Source organism: Narcine bancroftii, chromosome 7, assembly GCF_036971445.1.
Source record: "Narcine bancroftii isolate sNarBan1 chromosome 7, sNarBan1.hap1, whole genome shotgun sequence".
NCBI lineage: Eukaryota > Metazoa > Chordata > Chondrichthyes > Torpediniformes > Narcinidae > Narcine > Narcine bancroftii.
Window position 1 is genome coordinate 163,105,130 of NC_091475.1, and position 18,169 is coordinate 163,123,298.

General features: G+C 43.2%; 1 protein-coding gene across 3 annotated transcripts in view; it reads left to right on the top strand.

The window, feature by feature from the left end:
* The window catches only part of LOC138739312 (transmembrane protein 182-like), a 60,499-nt gene that overhangs the window by 17,531 nt on the left and 24,799 nt on the right, over positions 1 to 18,169 (top strand). The window contains exon 1 of one of the 3 annotated variants that reach the window (XM_069891105.1): positions 16,280 to 16,303. The exons of the other annotated variants lie outside the window; for them this stretch is intronic. Coding sequence (XP_069747206.1) covers positions 16,295 to 16,303 — 9 coding nt within the window. The 5' untranslated portion in view covers positions 16,280 to 16,294. Of the gene's footprint in view, positions 1 to 16,279; positions 16,304 to 18,169 lie in introns of those variants that run through there. 3 annotated transcript variants of the gene reach the window in all.

Sequence of the window (18,169 nt, forward strand, 5' to 3'; positions counted from 1 at the left end):
TTCTTTGGAGGATTTATTTCGATCTCGCTGTATTGGGAAGACAGCCAATATCCTTAAGGACTCTACTCACCCGGGCCATCATTTGTTTGATCTATTGCCCTCGGGTAGATGATACTGGTCCATTAAATCACAGATGAACAGACTCAAGGATGGTTTCTATCCCAGAGCCACCCGAGAATTAAACTCCGCCAATTAGTGTATTTTTGAATTATTTTAATGATACTGTTTATTTTTTTTTTGTTTTTATACGCTCATGTATGTTGTGTTTGTGAGTACCCTGGGCTGTGTTTATTAATTTTATTGTGTTCTCTTTCATCACAGCAAGAAGGTATTTACTTACTTATGTATTTACAAGATTCACAATAGCAGATTCAGTGCCATCTGCTACCCCTCCATCATCAGGCCACTCAACAACAAACAATCAGGCACTTATTTAAGGACTCTTACTTGTTTTTATTCCTCTGTATTGTACAGTCAGTGTTTAAAAATTTCTTTATTTGTTTATCTGTGCATGTTGAATCAGGTCTTTTTGCACTGCCAATATGTGGTGATTTTGCCTCACCTGCAGGAAAAAGAATCTCAGGGTTGTATGTAATGTCATATACGTACTCTGACCATAAATCTGAATCTGAACGGAACGTAGGCAAAATGATCACCCTATCTGCGTTAGATATCTTTCTAATCTTCACCTGTCACTGCAGCACTCTCCATCGTTAATGAATTATGATCAACAAAAGTAATTAGTTCCAGAGTAATGCCATCATCGAAGATTTACTTGCATGTTACTCTTCTGTGGCTACTTTGTAAGAGTTGTGGTGTGCAATGGACTTCAATAGGCTGTCAAGGGAGACAGGCAAAAATGGAAATGGGCCAAGGGACTGTAAGTGATAGATATCCAGAAGCTTTGAATAATGCTTGGAGTCAGAATGTAGATGTTCCTTGAATAGGTCATCCATTCAACAGGAGATCACTGTGTGGGATCCATGGGTGACACGGTTCGTGTAGCAGTTAGGACAATGCGATGCAGTCGATAAGGAGTTTATATGTCCTCCTGCTGACCGTGTGCGTTTCTTCCGAGTGCTCTGGTTTCCTCCCATGTTCCAAAGACATAGGTTGATTAGTCTCATGGGTGTAATTGGATGGCACAGGCTCATGTTATGGAAGGGCCTGTTACTGAACTATATCTCTTTAAAAATATACAGCACAATGGAGCATTGAGTCCCAGTTTAGTATTAGCTAAAGGTCCAGAGACACTGGTGAGGTGCCAGAGGCATTCATATTCCTCCAGTCAGATTTCTTTAATTTTCCATCTTTCTTGATTGCCTCATCCCGACTCACTTCATGGTTGTCTAACAGTCCTTGGATCCCTTCTCAGTACCTCAATCCCTCCCCATCATCTTATCATCCACCTATCTCTTTGAGCTCCTGAATTATTGCTTTATCATCTACAAACCTGTGCATTTTCATCTTTAGTGCCCTCAGGATTCATCTCTAAACATCACACCAGAAACTCCAGAGCACTCTCTCCCACGCCAACACTACAATTCACCCTAACCAATCAAATTTCTCACTCACTCCACCTCCCAGCCAGCTTCCCAAAACCCTGTCCATGAACCCTCTGCTCCCTGCAGTGGTGGATGATCACGGTGGGCAGATCAGTGGAAATGCCTGAGAAATGGGGCCTTTAACATGGTACTCTATAGTTTGGGTTAGGGTTAGTGTTAGTTCAAATTTGGCATTTTTCTCCCCAATCCCCATATTTTGCTGTATTTCTCCAACATGTATATTTTATATGGAACTTTTCATGGTGCATTGTATTATCAAAGTGTTACTAATAGTGATAAAAGGTCATCAGCTTGGAACCCTAACCTAGATGTTGCCTTACTTGCCGAGCATTTTCCTTTCATCAGTTTCTATTGGCCATCATTGGTTTTCCTCAAAACATCAAGAATTATCCAATGGGCTTGGAATCGCAATGTGAGATAAAGGGGTGGGTGGGAGAGCTGGAGGAGGTGAAAGATGTCCACATCTGTTTCTAATAGCTTTCTCAGTCCCCCAGGCATGCAAATTGCCAGATACAATTTTCACATGTTGTTCTGGTGCAATTCTTTGTTCAAAATTGTGGCATTTCTGTAATAACTTTAGAGCTATATTCACAATGCAGTTATGTAGTCACTACTTGTATTGGGAAGGATTGTGGCTGTCATGTGACAGCACTGCCCCCTACTTAGTCGGAGGACACACCAGCTGCCAATCAACATTTGGTTCTGCCCCACCCATTCTTTCTTTGGCTTGGCTTCGCGGACGAAGATTTATGGAGGGGGTAAAAAGTCCACGTCAGCTGCAGGCTCGTTTGTGGCTGACCAGTCCGATGCGGGACAGGCAGACACGATTGCAGCGGTTGCAAGGGAAAATTGGTTGGTTGGGGTTGGGTGTTGGGTTTTTCCTCCTTTGCCTTTTGTCAGTGAGGTGGGCTCTGCGGTCTTCTTCAAAGGAGGCTGCTGCCCGCCAAACTGTGAGGCGCCAAGATGCACGGTTTGAGGCGTTATCAGCCCACTGGCGGTGGTCAACTAATGGGTGCCCCACCCATTAGTGCACATTTTGCTGCTGAACTCATGTAAATTTCCTGGACTGCATTCTCCAGCCTGTCTGTACTTGGCCTTGGGCCATTGGCTGTTGTAATTGAATTAACCCTCCTGGCACCGAGCCATTGGTCCCCTGGAAATTATGTGGGCTTGTCCCTCCAGCACTATAAAGGTGCCATGTACTCTGTTCTCTCTCTTTGCCAGCTTGGGATCACCCTGCTTCACTCCAGGGATAGAAATGTGGAAGGGTGCTGGAGAAACTGTTGGTAAGATGTGTACTGTTAAAAGGGTTGGGAGTGTTTAATTAATGTCCCTTGTAGCATAGAGCCATGCCTGCACTGAGTCAAAGGGTGGTGGGGCATCAGAGTGATTTTTCCCTGATCATTGTATGTATCAGTTCTTCAGTCCATCCTGTGTGTGTGTGTGTGTGTGTGTGTGTGTGTGTGTGTGTGTGTGTGTGTGTGTGTGTGTGTGTGTGTGTGTGTGTGTGTATTTTGTTCCCATACTACTTTAACCATGTCTATTATTGTCAGCTATTTCTTTCCCATGACGAATGTCAACTGGGCATGTTCTGCATCAATTACCATTTCCAACGTCTTCTGTAAATAAAATGCTTCACTACAAAAAAAAAACTGTGCTCAGAGTCCTTGCCTTTGAGACACACCAAACTTGTTTCCTCTTTGACAATGCTACTATGGGAACATCTGTCACTGTGCAAACAATCTTCACAGTTCATTGAATAACTGCACTGCCAACTAATTTCATATCATGGGGAAAATCCATTAACATTTTTCTGCAAATCAAAATTGTTCACAATATCCTGTTATATATTGGGTCTATGCGTTAATGAACAAACATTAGTGGCAAAATGTGAGATTAATAATCTTTACGCTTTGCCCAGGAGCATGGCCGCTAGTCCTGATTTGAGATAAACTGGCATAAATATGTAGACACTGTAACAATCTCTCTTAAGTTTGTAATTTGGGCATGCTTGTTATTAATTTTAATTGTACTCAATGGCCTGTGCCCCATGATAAGACTTCTAAGAAATTGTATTTCTTTTGTGAGGTTTACAATTACTTTATGCTGGCAACCTAACATCCCCGAAGTCTCCAAACCATGCTTGATACATTGTGGAAGTAGCTAATGAAACTCATGAGGCCCATTACATCAGCACCTCCCACATTTGCCACATCTTGCAAACTGTAGACTCCTAAGCTGATGAATAGGTGGCAAAATTCCTTAGTTGGTCTTATTGTGGAGGTCCCATTGCAAAGGAGTCCTTTCTTTGAAATCCTCCATATTCTGCATTTTATATACGAGTCTGTGTGGCTGACACCTAAATTGAGTTTGCAATGTAGTCTTAAAGATGGCTGAGAAAATACTTCGATTCAGAAAGTTATAGGTTCAAGAGCCTTGTGGAACTTGAGAACATTTTCTGGGGTGGCAATTCAGTGCACTATTTAAGGAATTCTTGTTTGTTCAAGTGGGTGTGAAAGAACTGAGAGCAGCTTTCAAAAGAAGAGCAAAGGATTCTGGCAGATTTAATTTGTTTAAAACTCAACCACTGGGAATATTCAGAAGATCACTTTGCATAATGTAGAGCGAATAATAGAGTTAATAATTACAGATTGCTGAAGTTCAACATTTCTCTGAAAACCATCATAGAATAATAATATCCAACAAAAATCGAATCACCTAACTGTGGTACAAAAACTGCGCCATTTCTGGGTTTGCCACTGCTGAATGATTTGAGCTTTTCCCAGTATATTTTTAGATTCCAGCACTTTAACTTTTCAATTAATTAGTTGTAGATGTTGTTGGGGTTTTGTATCTGTCTCCTCAATTACAAAGGACAGCACAGTACTGCTCCCCTACAGATGTCCACCCTGGGTACTCAGCTCCATCATATCATGTCTTTTGGATATTGGGGGGGAGAAACGAGACTTTCACACTGGACCAGCTCAAGCCGGCATTCCTTGACTCTGACCACCCAATCCATGACCCACCCCCATGCCGAAGGGGCAGGCCTCCCAAGCATAAGGCCTCGCCTAGTGCCAATTCTGAGGTTGGGGTGGGGGGATTACATAGTGGGTTGCTGAGAGCACCATGTCCGAAGCGGCGACCTGACACCAGGAGCCTGCAGCCTACACAGCCGGCTGAGACGGGCTATGCTCTTCGAAGTCGGAGCCCGAAACAGCAGCACGTGGCTGCAGCACCCCACTTTGATGGGCTGGTCAATGGCAGCCAATCAGGTGGAGCGAGGGAATCTGCCTCACCCAGGGATGAGAGGGGCCCACTAATTGGCTGCTCCCCAGATAGCACTAAACAACCAATCCCAGGAGGCGGGTCATAATGCCACCAGTCGGGTGGCATGATATCGGAGATGGGCTTCTGAGCCCTTTATAAGCAGAGCTGCCTGCCAGCACAATAAACCAGTGTTGAATTCACTCCCATAGTGTGTGTCTCTCCTTTGAGCGTAACATCTCCAGCAGCAGCTGCTAGTATCCAATACTTTGCCAGTTGAACTATGCTAATCGAACATCCTATTGTCTTCACTGGGATTCTATAAACTTGCAGATTAGGAAAGAGTTACAACTTTATAATTTTATTTTAATCTCCAGGTGTTTTGCTGTTTGTATTTATACCTTTGATTATTTTTCTTCAAGATTTCAGTATTAATGCTGGTAAATGTCTCTGCATCTAGATTAGGAGAGTGTAGTTTGGTTATGACTGTAACCTGCCTCTATAGACGACAGTGCTGCCAGAGCCACTATTATGGAGACCAGGGAGAGGAGATGAAGCATTGCTCCAAAGGGATCAATAACCAGTCCTAATGCTGACAGCTTCATACAGGCAGTCAATTGCCTGTTCAAGGATGTAGCATGATCAATAACCACCCAGGGACATGAAGCAAGTAGTCAAAAGCTTTATTAAGCAGAAAACCTTGGCATGCCTCTACATGCTGCTGGCTCTTGTCCAAGGCAGGTGTGGAGGGAGGAGACTCGGGCTATCAGCCTTTGTCTGGGATCTTACGGTAAGGAGCTACAGGGACAGAAGCTGAGCCAGCCTGCCCAGTCCAGTGAGGTCACACCTGCAATATTGTGTTCCACCTCATTCACCCCTTTTTTTTATAGATGAAGTCTGGCAGGGTGAAGTGGGGAAATGTCCATCAGCACTGGTTGTTCATAGATTCAGCCGATCCAGTGGTTTTATCTGGTGCTGCATTCGCTGCAGCACTGGCTGTGTCGTCGTTCCTGTGGGACAGTGGCTTGTTTAACAGGCTGAGTGTTGGAAGACTGAACTGTGTCTCTGTGTACCGGTTCTGAGGGGGGTGGTGTGCCTGTTTGTAGAGGTATGGGTGGGGGGGGGGGAGGAGGTGGGGCGGCAGCCTGAGGGGCCATGGTGGTAGGTTCACTTCATCGTTTTTGGGGGTGGTCCCTGGGACCGACTGGTTGCCGTCAGGGACTTCTGGGTGTATCTCCCGTGCTGGAGCCCCTCCTCAAGCCAGGTCCTGGATGGATACTGTGTTGTCCCGTCTGTCCGGGTACCATACCAGGGCATACTGTGGATTAGAATGCAGGAGGTGCACTTTCTCAACCCGTGGGTCCTCTCTGTGGGTCCTAACATGCTTACGAAGAAGCACCAGCCCTGGGGTTATCAGCCAGACTGGCAGTGTGGTTCCCGACACCGACCTCCTAGAGAAGGAGAACAATTTTTCATGTGGGATGGCATTAGTTGCAGTGCAGAGTAGGGACCTTGTGGTATGCAGTGCCTCTGGAAGAATCTCTTGCCACTGGGAATTTGGCATCCCTTTTGACTTGAGGGCCAAGAGGTCTGCCCTCCAGATCATGCCCATGGGGTTTGTAGCTGGTGGTTCTAAACGTGGCTATGCACTTGGAAAGGAACTATTTCCACAACTCCTCTCTCGTGAATGAGGACGCCCGATTTCTGTGAACGTAACTGGGGTATCCAAACAGAGTGAAGATGATGCAAAGAGCTTTAATGACCATGGATGTGGTTGTGTCTGGGCAGGAAACGAAGAATGGGAAGCATGACTACTTGTCCATGATATTCAGGAAGGTACGTTCCAATTTGTGGACGGGAGGGCCCCCTTGAATAGACGTTCAAAGGGGTGAGTGGCCTTGATGAGCTGGGTTCTCTCCAATTGGTAAAAATGCGGTTTGCATTCTGTGCAGACCGAGCAATTGGGAGTCAGCTCCCTGAGCTCCTCTATAACCTTGCCTCACAAAATGGTTGGGCCTTGTGACCCCAGGGTGGCAGAGGCTATTGTGGAGGACTTGAAGGTGATCTACTTGTGCCCTGGTGCAGGTTCCCCTGGACAGGGCATGGGGTTGCTCATTGAGCTTGCCTGGCCAATACAAGGTCTCGTAATTATAGCTGTATGGTGCTGAACACGCACTTTTTCTTCCTTTGCAGGTTCTCATTGTGTTCCTCCTGGTTCTGGCCGCAGATGGTGACATTATCCAAGTATATATAAGTAACTTTTAGTTTGTTGTCATCCACAATGCGATCCATCTCCCTTTGGAACACTGACACTGCTCATGAGGCCAAATGGGTCCCGCAGGAAGTGATAGAGGCAGTTGTTTGCCTCAAATGCTATGTAAGGCCGGTCTTCCGGGTGAATTGAAATTTGCTGGTATGCCAATTTGAAGTCTATGGTAAAGAAAATCTTGAACTGGGTGATCTCATTCACCATGTTGCCTTCGTGGGGAAAAAGCATAAGCATCTAATAAGGTAAACCTGCTGAGGGTCTGGCTGTAATCAATGACCATCCAATGCTTCTCCCCACTCTTCACCAGCAACACTTGTGCCCTCCAGGGGCTGTTACTGGGCTCTATGATGCCCTCACCAGCAGTCTCCTAACATCAGTTTTTACAAATTCCCAGACCCCAGGGCTTTATCGGCTCCTTTTACTGGTGACAGGTTTGCAGTCCATGGTAAGGTTCTGGAATGGGGAGGGGTGTGGGGTGGAGGGACCCAGAGGGTAGGCAAACCTCAGATCGGGTGCCCTGCATAGTGTTCTGGTGTGTGATTGAGCATGTTTGGGAAGACGACCGGGCCTTCCAGGAATTAGTTATTATTGAATGTGGGGGGAAGGTGGGGTGGGGTCCATCAAACTGCATCAGCACACCCTTAAGCTGGCACTGGAAATCCAGCCCTAGTATGATGGATGCACAGAGGTGGGGCATCACCGGCAATCTGAAGTTTTTGTATTTCGTGCCCTTCACAGTTAGGGTCATGGTGCAACATCCATGGATTTCTGTGGAGAGGGATTTAGAGGCTAGCGCTACCTTGCACTTCGCCAGGAACACAGTCAGGGAATAGTGTTGGGTCGTGCCTGAGTGTATGAAACTCTCTGTGCTTCCCATTTTGAAAAGGCAGTCTGTGGTGTGGCCATTTACCTCAATGTTCATTATCGCTCACCCCAGCTGGTGTGCCCTGCACAATGGAGGCCAATGTCAGATCACTGACCGAGTCACTGGTGTTATATCATTGGGATGGCTGCTGCCAAGATGGCCACCCAGGAGAATGCAAAGATGTCTTCTCCCATGGATCATACGCAGTGGAGTCTGGAAGAGAAGACGGATGTGACATCATCTCATGTCGTCATGCTCTTGTTCCCAATGTTCTGTTCTTGGCCACTGGAAATGAAGCCGAAGTGGCTCAGCCCAAGATGACCATAAGAGTTACAGTCTGCATGTGGCACTGCTAGAAGGAGGATTAGAATGGCACACCTTTGCGTAGTGCCCATTCCTCTGGCAGTTTGAGCAGGTCGCGCTATGGGCCAAGCAGTACTTCCACGGGCATTTGCCTTGCTGAAGTAGTTGCACCTCATGCGCTCAACGGTGGCAGTGACAGGGGGACCTTGAGTCCCAAGATGGCGGCACCCACTTTCCACATCTGGCAGCCGCGTGGCTTGCTGAGTAGGCCTCCGCACTCTGTTGGGCTGTTTCCAGCAATCGTGCCATCCGCACAACTTCCTGAATGGTCAGGTTGCCCTTCTCCAGGAGTTGCTCCTGGATGTGGTTGGAGTGGAAGCCCACAACGAGCCTGCCATGGATGAGCTCCTCCTAATAGGTCGCTGCAGTCACATCCCAGCACCCACAGGATCTCCCCAGCTCCCGCAAGGCCCTTACAACATCATCAACGGACTCACCAGGGTCCCAGCGTTGGGTGACCAGTTGGTAGCGGGCATACATGGTATTTGTTGGGACTTCGTATTGCTGTCGCAGTAGAGCCATTGCCTCATCTTACTGTGGTACGCTGTTAGTCAAAATCAGACACACACAAGGTAAAGACTGTACAACAGGCTTTAATCCACAAAGAATTCCACACAGCCAGGTTGGCTGTAGCTGCAGTAACTCTGAGTGAGACTTTGGGAGACCAGCGCAGGCTTATATCCCAGAGGGTGATTGACAGCCGACCAGGTGTTGTCCTGTCCCCTGGGGGTACAGAGGTTGCCCCCTGCAGTAGGCCAGTGGTGTATCACTACACTTACTCTTCCAAGTCATGGATTATCTGGTATGCTCAGTGGCCCACCAGCTAGATCATATTTATCACTGTCCGCTGTGATCTTGTAGTGCCTCATGTAGGCCTTCAAGCAATGTAGCCACATATTGAACGACATAGGCCTCTGTTCCTTGGGATCAGTTTTCAGCATCTCCAGTCTAATTGCCTTGTCCATGGTAAATAAAATCTGGTTAATAAATTGTTGACCACTCACAGACATGAAGCAAGCAGTCAAAGGCTTTACATGCCTCTACATGCTGCTGGCTCACGTCCAAGGCAGGTATGGAGGGAGGAGACTAGGACTATCAGCTTTTATTAGGGATCTTACGGGGAAGAGCTCCAGGGACAGAAGGTGGGCCAGCCTGCCCAATGCAACAAGATCATGCCACAGAGGAGTTGACGGCGTATTTAAATTAAACTCCTGCAACCACGGGTCTGTGCCCAAGATGGTGTCGCCTGTGCTTGGCAGTGGGCATGAGGGCTTTTAGACTCCAGAGAGCAGTGGACTGGCACAGGGCACCAGAAATAAGGAGAACATCCCCTGTTGAGAAGAAACAGAGATGACCCTGCAGAACAGTGAGGGCTCAATGGCTGAGAGACCTACACTGGCTGCAGGTGACTCGTGGTTTGGGGGGAGCCAAATGGACTGTGGGCTGCTGGAGACTGGCTCAGGAGAACCAGGTATCGGAGTCAGGATTCGGGAGGGTGCTGAGGACAAGAAGGGCTCCCGAAAGGTGCTGAAGACTTCTTGATCATTCTGTTGGTTTGGATCTGGTGCTCAGGTTGCCAATGTATCAAAAAAGAGTCTGTGCAGCTTTAGAGACTGCGTGAGTGCTGGAGGTGAATTCACGGACACTCAGTGACTCTGTGATCCGGGTGAAACTAATGGCAACTCTTTATCTTCCTTACAGCAGGCAAAAGGCAATTTTGTGTAATATTACACATGTAATAGTACATGTTCTGTACTATTACATGACAATAAAGTAATCTTGAATCTTACCAAAATTGGCAGGATCCAGCAAGAACTCGATCTCTATTTTTTAAGTTTTCTTTTTCAAATGTAGAAGATTTAGGTTGACTACTTAGATTGTTTACTGATCAGAATGTTTTATTGCTGCTAATTTATTCTGTTTTAACTATATTAAGCTTTCTTAAATTGACCTTAAATAGATTAAATTACATATAAATTTTGTGTAAGTCAGTCATGTTTCCAAAACCTACTAATACTCATCCAAACGGGTTTAAGATATTGCCTTCAGCTCACTTTGCTCTTTGCAAGTACCAAGTTGTCAACTGAAGAGGACATGCAAAATCATTGAGGACCCCTTCCACCCCGCACACAGCATCTTTCAGCTGCTCCCATCAGGGAAGAGATACAGGAGTATCAGTGCCAGCACCACCAGGTTGAGGAACAGCTTCATCCCATGGGCAGTGAGAATGCTGAACGACCGAAGGAACTGCTCACGTTAACCATCCAAGATTCTCACTTATACAAACAATATTTATTTATTTATTTGTACAGATAGAATACTTGTCTTGCATATATATTATGTGTGTGTCCTCATGTTTTTCACCCGAGGACCGGAGAACGCTGTTTCATTGGGTTGTACTTATACAATCAGATGACAATAAACTTGACTCAAACACAGTGCTAAAAAAACTCAGCAGGTGATAAAGATACATAACCAACTTTTCAGGCTTGGCCCTTCATCACTGTTTGACCTGCTTAGTTTCTTCCACATTGTGTTTTTATTTCAACCACAGTGTTTGCAGAATTTGTGTTTTACTACTTGCTCTTTGCAAGGCTCGTACGTCATCACGTTGAAGCAATCCAAGTGACAAAATAGTTCTATTTTCCTTATGATGGACCTCATCTTCTTCCATTTTTTACAGTTGTGAAGTTTCAGATCTTGTTTGTGTGGTCATCTTCCAAGTTCAATTTTATTATCGTCTGATTGTGTCAGAGTCGGGTTTATTGTCATGAACATGTCACGAAGTTTGTTGCTTTTGTAGCAGCATTATTATGCATTACAAGTACAAAATTTGCTATAAATTACACTATTTAAAAATAAATAAATTAGTGCAGAAGAAGAGAATAAAAAGCAAGGTTGTGTCTGCGCTTCATTTTCGATTCAGAAATCAGATAGTGGAGGGGAAAGAGTTGTTTTTGTATCATTGGGCACTATATTTATTTATTTATTTTTATAGATATAATACTTGTCCTACATATGTATTATTTGTCTGTATGTGTTATGTCTGGTTGTGTGCTTGCATGCTTTTGCACTGAGGACCAGAGAACACTGTTTCGTTAGGTTGTACTTGTACAATCAGATGACAATAAACTTGACTTCCTGATGGTAGTAATGAGAAGAGGGAATTGCCTGGCTGGTGTGCGTCCTTGATAATGGTGGTTGCTTTCTTGAGACACTGCTTCTTATTGATTTTCTTAATAGAGTTAAGATTAATGTCCATGATGTGTTACGAGCCCAAAGGACCCCAAAACCCAGCAGCAACAGACATTTTCCAAGACAAGTAATTACTTAAACAAAATTTGTTTTTAATTATCTTTAAACATGAAAACAGAATCAAACTTTAACTATCTTTATACTTAAGTATCACAAATTAACCCCCTTCTAATTCTAAGCGCACGCGTATAATGTGTGTGTAAATTTAAGAAAAGTTATTTGGTTCAGTTCAATCTCATTTCTCCTTCTTCCAAGTTCTCTCGTTGCAGGAAATTCTTATACCATGCCCAGAATTTAACATGTATAAAGTTCACCAGGCTTTGGTGCTCAAAAGGTAAATGTTTATCACTCAGGAAGGTTCTTGTAGGATTTGCAGAGAGACAGTTTTGTTGTTCCAGGATTTCCACAACTGAGGTACCACCATTAGTCACCTCAATGTCTCACTGATGAAACTTGCCCCATCAGGGTTCTCCAGATGATAACCTCTTTCGTTCAGGCCACCACAGAGTTCCTTTCTGTTCCCCTTATTCCAAGAGAAACATCAGACAGATAGCACTTTCAGCCATCCGTCACTCTAGAACTTTCTGTTTCCCACCAGCTTTCCTGGCTTGTTTCAGCCGTGACTGTTCAGTCTCTTTCAGTGTCACACACACTCTGGCTGAGAGAGCTTGTTGAGCTTCTCTCTCTCTCTCTCTCTCATTCCAACTGCCAACTGCCAGAAAGCCCATGTGACTCTCTCACATGCAAAAAAACCCCACTTTCTTCAGGAAACCACAGGAGTTCTTAGGTAAACAAAACCCAGGTGTGACCTTTCTGTGAGCACTCTCTAGATACTTGCAAACAGCCAGTTTGTCCCCTCCAAGACAATGGTCTATTCATTTCATGACGTCATTTCAATTAGCACCTACTTGTGAAATGTGCATAAAATTCTCCATTGTTTCTGTAAAGTTCACTGAATATGAATTCTTCACTATTTCAAATAAGATCTGTTTTAAAATGTGTGTATGTATGTAACCTACTTTAATCTTACAAAATTCTCCCAATAGTTATCCATTACAGATGGTGCTGGCTGAATTCAGAACTCCTGATAGCCTTTTCCTGTCCTGTGCACTGGTACCTCTATTCTAGACAGTAATGCAACCAGTCAGAATGCTCTCCAAGGTAGACCTGCAGAAATTTACAGGAGTTTTTCGTGACTTACCAAATCTCCTCAAACTATAAATGAAGTACAGCTGATGGGAACCCTTCTTCATGATTACATTGAAGTGAAGGGCTCAGGATAGATCTTCAGAGATGTTAGCACCCAGGAATTTGAAGTTTTTTAACCCTCGATGAGGACTAGTTTGTGTTCTCTCGGCTTCCCCTTCCTAAAGTCCATATCAGTTCCTTAATTTTGCTATTGTTGAGTGCAAGATTGCTGTTGAGACACAACTCAGTTAGCTGTTCTACCTCACTCCTGTACTCCTCCTCATTGTTGGCTATGGTTCTGCCAACAACTGTGGTGATATCGACAAATTTGTAGGTGGCATTTGAATTGTGCTGAGCCACATAGTCATGAGTGTAGAGCAGTGGGGTAAACATCCTTGAGGTGTGCTTATTGATTGTCAGTGAGGAGTACATATTACATCCTGATGAAACAGCATCTCTCCAGACCATGGTGCATGCACAAAACACAATACATAGTACTTAAATATCACATATATAATCAAAATAAAGATATATAAGTATATGTGATGATTGTCATGGCTGCAGGATACTGTGGGAAGAAGCTATTCCCCACCCTGGCAGTACTGATTTTCATGCTTCTGTCACTTCTTCTTGATGGTAGTGGGTTGAAGATACTGTGTGTCTGATGGAAAGGGTCTTGAGCCCTAGACAACACTACCAGTAATTATCATATCCAATTAACATTCAATCAAGGTGAAGGGAAGGAGCTGGAGGAGATTTCTGGTGAACCATGTTTTTTTCAGGCAGTTACAAATTTACACAAAAATATTCATGAATATTCAATGCATTTGGAGTCTTATTTATTTGTGCCAAACAATATCAAAATTTATTGTCGTGAACAAGTCGTGAAATTCAGTGTTTTGCAGCAGCGTCAAAGTGTAAACATTCAGATTAGAACCATTTTACAACATTACTATTAAAATAATTTAAAAAATAGTACACGAAAAGTAAGGCCGTGTCTTTGGTTCCTTGTGCCACTGAGTGCTCATCTTTAGGCTCCTGTACCTTTTTCCCCGATGGCAGCGGAGTGAAGAAGGCATGCCCTGGGTGCTGGAGTTCTTTGAAAACAGAGGCTGCTTTTTTAAGACAGCACCTCATGTAGGTGTCCTTGATGGAGTGAAGTCTGGTGCCTGTGATATTGCAGGCCGAGTTAACAACCTTCTGGAGTTTATTCCTGTTTTGAGAGTTGGCACCTCTATACCAGGCAGTGATGCAACTAGCCAGGATGCTCTCCACGGTACATCTGTAGAAGTTTACGAGAGTCTTTGGTGACATAGCAAATCTCCCCAGACACCTCACAAAGTAACCTTCTTTGAGATTGCATCAGCGTGGAGGCTCCAGGACAGATCCTCGGAGATGTTGACACCCAGGAATTTGAAGTTCTTGACCCTCTCCACTACTGAGCCCTCGATGAGGACTGGGTCATATTCCGCTGACTTCCTTCTGAAGTCCACAATCTTTGGCTTTGGTGACGTTGGGCGCAAGGTTGGTGTCGTTACACCATTCAACAAGCTGATCTATTTCCCTCCTGTATGCTTCCTCATTGTCATTTGTGATAGAAAAACATAAATCCTTAAACCTTACACTGCCTCATTATTAACAGTAACATATTCATAAAAGTCAATTGATTTGAATCTCATCCATCATTGCATAAACTAGCATTATATTGTCCTGCGAAGACTTTCAGGATATTTGGAATATTTACTAATAAAGTTTGGTTTCTTACATTGGCCAGTATTTTTTTCTCTTTCTCCTGATTGAAGTTTACATTTGGAATATTCTGGTGTAGCAAAAAATCTCCTAGGAACAGGATGTTGCATCTTGACCAGTACATTTTTGTGTTACTGAGTAGTTTGGATTAAAAGGACGGGTATAACGTGCAGCTGGCCTTCCCAGTTATTTATGAAACATTAGTGTAAGGTTTTCCCAGTCCACTCATTAATTAAAAGCCACTGAATCAGAAAAGAGGAACACATCTGACACTTATGTAATCTGGGTTCATCAACAGATGATTATGCCCACCCTGCTTTCCACCATCTTCTGTTTTTATTTTACATTTACAACATCTGCACCTTCTTTTGATTTTCATGATAGTTCATTAGTGTTAACATTTAACCAGATTCTCAGATTCAAAAAGAGCAGCTAAGGTTGCCACCACAACTGTTCAAAGTTCCTGAGATAGCACAATTCCAAACAAAGATTGCACATCATTCTTCAGAGCAAGGCTACATAAATTATGGAGCAATTGCAAACTAAAAAGTACATCAAATAACTAGTTAGCTTATCAGATTCTGGAGATCTAACATTAAGCAGGTCAATTTGGAGAAATCTCAGAAAATGAAATAAAAAGAAAGATTTTATGCTCAATGATTCAGTTAATGCTGAACTACAGTTATACACCTAGATGCTTTTAAAACTTCTGTTGCTCAATTTCCCAAGCTGCACACAGTTAATTATTTGTAATTGAAACTGCTGGGTTCCTTCACCACAGCTTATTGTGTTGATAACAAATAAAAGCTGGAAATGCTCAGCAAACCTCTAAAGAGACAAACAGTTACTGCATCCAGTAAACAGCAAAAAGTTAGAGATTTTAAATCATATATATTAAGTGGCAACAAAAAGAGAGGGCTGGTTGATATGGTGAAGACTCTGGGAGATTGAATTATACAAATTGTGTGGAAGTTGAATGAACCTGGGTGATAAAGGATGTAGAGAACAAAAGATACTTCTGAGGAAGGTGAAAAAGGGAAAAGACAACTGAAACCCAAATTATCCAGAAGAGAAAGCAGGAAAAAGTGGAATGAAAAAAAACTGTAAGATTCAAGACTGGAATGAAATGGTTGATTATCTGAAATTGTTCAATATGACAGCTGGAAGATGAACTACTGTTTTTTAACCTTCATTGAACCATGTTGGACTTTTACATTGGAAACGTGAAAGTGAATCACTGCTTCATTCAGAGCTTGTGTTTGAGATAAGACCTTAAAGGAGCCGAAATAGGCTATTCAGTGCATCGAGTCTGCCCTGCCATTTTGTCACTCAGCCATGGCCTTCTCTCCATAACCTGGCTGATCAAGAACCCATCAATTTCTCCCTTAAATACAACTAATGACAGCCTCCTCAACTGCCTGTGGCAACCAATTCCATAGATTCACCACCTTCTGCATCACCACCACCTTGTTGCATAAATAACTGGGAAGGCCAGCTGCACTTTACACCTATCATTTTAATCCAAACTACTCATTAACACAATAATGTACTGGTCAAGGTGGAACATCCTGTTCCTAGGAGATCAGTGAGAGTAGGAAGAGAAAAAGTTAACAGACCAATATTCCAAGAGAGGCGAGAAAGGTACTGATAGGAAATGGAAGATTGAACTAGTGTTCTGGAGGGGATTCTGCTTTCAGATAGGAGAGGAGGGATCACGTGTCTGGTAGTGTCATTACATTGGAGGTGTCAGAAATTACTGATACAATCCATCGAATGCAGAAGGTGAGGACAAGGACAACCTGATCTATTTTCAATGTGGTTAAGAGCCCTGTCAACTATGGTGAAAGGGAAATCATTAAGGAGGAAATGGTTTTCGATTTCAGAAGCATTGATGCAGGTGGTGGCATGTTCACAACTGAGGCACTGATACAAGTGAAGGTAGGAGAATGGTGTATCTTACTGGGCTTAAAGTGGCCACTGATTGCTCAGCAGAAGAGATGAAGAAATAGGGAAAGGAAAGAATAGTCAAAGATGGACGGTTAAAATGAGAACGAGGTGAAAAATGGAAGGATTAAAAAAAAATTAGACATACAGCAATGTAGCAGGCCAATTCGGCCCTACGAGTCCGTGCCACTCAAGTTACATCCCATTAACCTACACCCTGGTAGATTTTTGAAGTGTGGGAAGAAACTGGAGCCCCCGGAGAAAGCTCACGCAGACATGGGGAGAACATACAAACTCCTTACAGACAGCATGAGATTCAAACCCTGTCCGGTCCTGATTGCTGGCGCTGTAAAGCCATTCCACTAACCACTACACTAATTGTGCCACCCTGTTATAAAATGTGGCGATAAAAAACATCCAAGGTCCATACACCATCACTAAACAGCATTAAGACTATCGACAAAGTGCTATGAAAATGATGAGGAAGGAATCTGAGAAATTCCAGAGCAAGGAAGATTCCCTATAGCCCACGATGTAAAATGCAGTCTCGTAGATGTTCCCTTGGTTATGTAGTCCATTTAGAGAAAGTATGTGGAATTGAATGAGAAATTTTGTAACATGAGAACAAATTCAGGTAAGTGAAGCAGGAGTCAGAGGACAATCTTAAAGGAGTCTTATACTGTTTTGGTGTTGGATGGGATTGTGTACAGATGATATATCAACATCATATAATACTTATCAATAAATTACTATCTGAGCGTGATTTGTCATTGATGTTTTGATGATTTGACAATGATTACCTCGATAGAGCATCTTGGTGAGTCCACTCAGACACAATTTACTTTCACTTCTAAAAATTGAATAAATGACTTGTATGATCTGAAGCATTGGCAATTACATTGATTTTTTAAAAAAAATTCTAGCCCCATCCTTTCTTCTGAAGTTATTTGGTAAGTATATATAGTTTCATTACCATTAAAAAAATACACACAAACTCACAAAGCAAGATCCAAGTGATCTTATAAATTATGAAATAATTGATAAAAAGACCCCATAAACTTAGAAAATTTAAATCCATTACAATAGAAAAACATCTGATTTTTTTCCAAAGTTAGGCATGCCATTGTATCAGATTGCCATTGAGTATAAGTAGGAAGGACAGCATCTTTCCATATCATCATTACAGAAGGTCTAACAATAAGGGAGGCAAAAGAGATTCCATGGGTTTGAGACATAGTTTAATTAAAATCAGTTATCTTAGTTGATCCAAAAAGTGCAATTAAAGGATTAGGTATCAGATTCACATTGAGAACTAAAGCTAAGGGACAAAAGATATCTTCCCAAAAAATGGAAAGCAAGGAACAAGACTAAAACTTATGTTTCAAAGTACCTTCTTCAGCCTTACATTTGTTACATTTCGAAAAATTGTTAGAGCAGTGGTTCCCAACCTTTTTCTTTCCACTCGCGTACCACTTTAAGTAATCTCCATGCCATTGATGCTCTGTGATTAGTAAGAGATTGCTTAAGCTGGCATGTGAGTGGAAAGGTCGAGAATCACATCTCTAGACCCAATTGCAACTGAAATATTTTGCTTGATAAAAATTGTCATTGGCCCATTTCCTTTGGAGTTATGAAACCATGCACATAACGAGTCAATGAGGTATGATTAAACTTTCTTTCCACTCACATACCACTTTAAACACC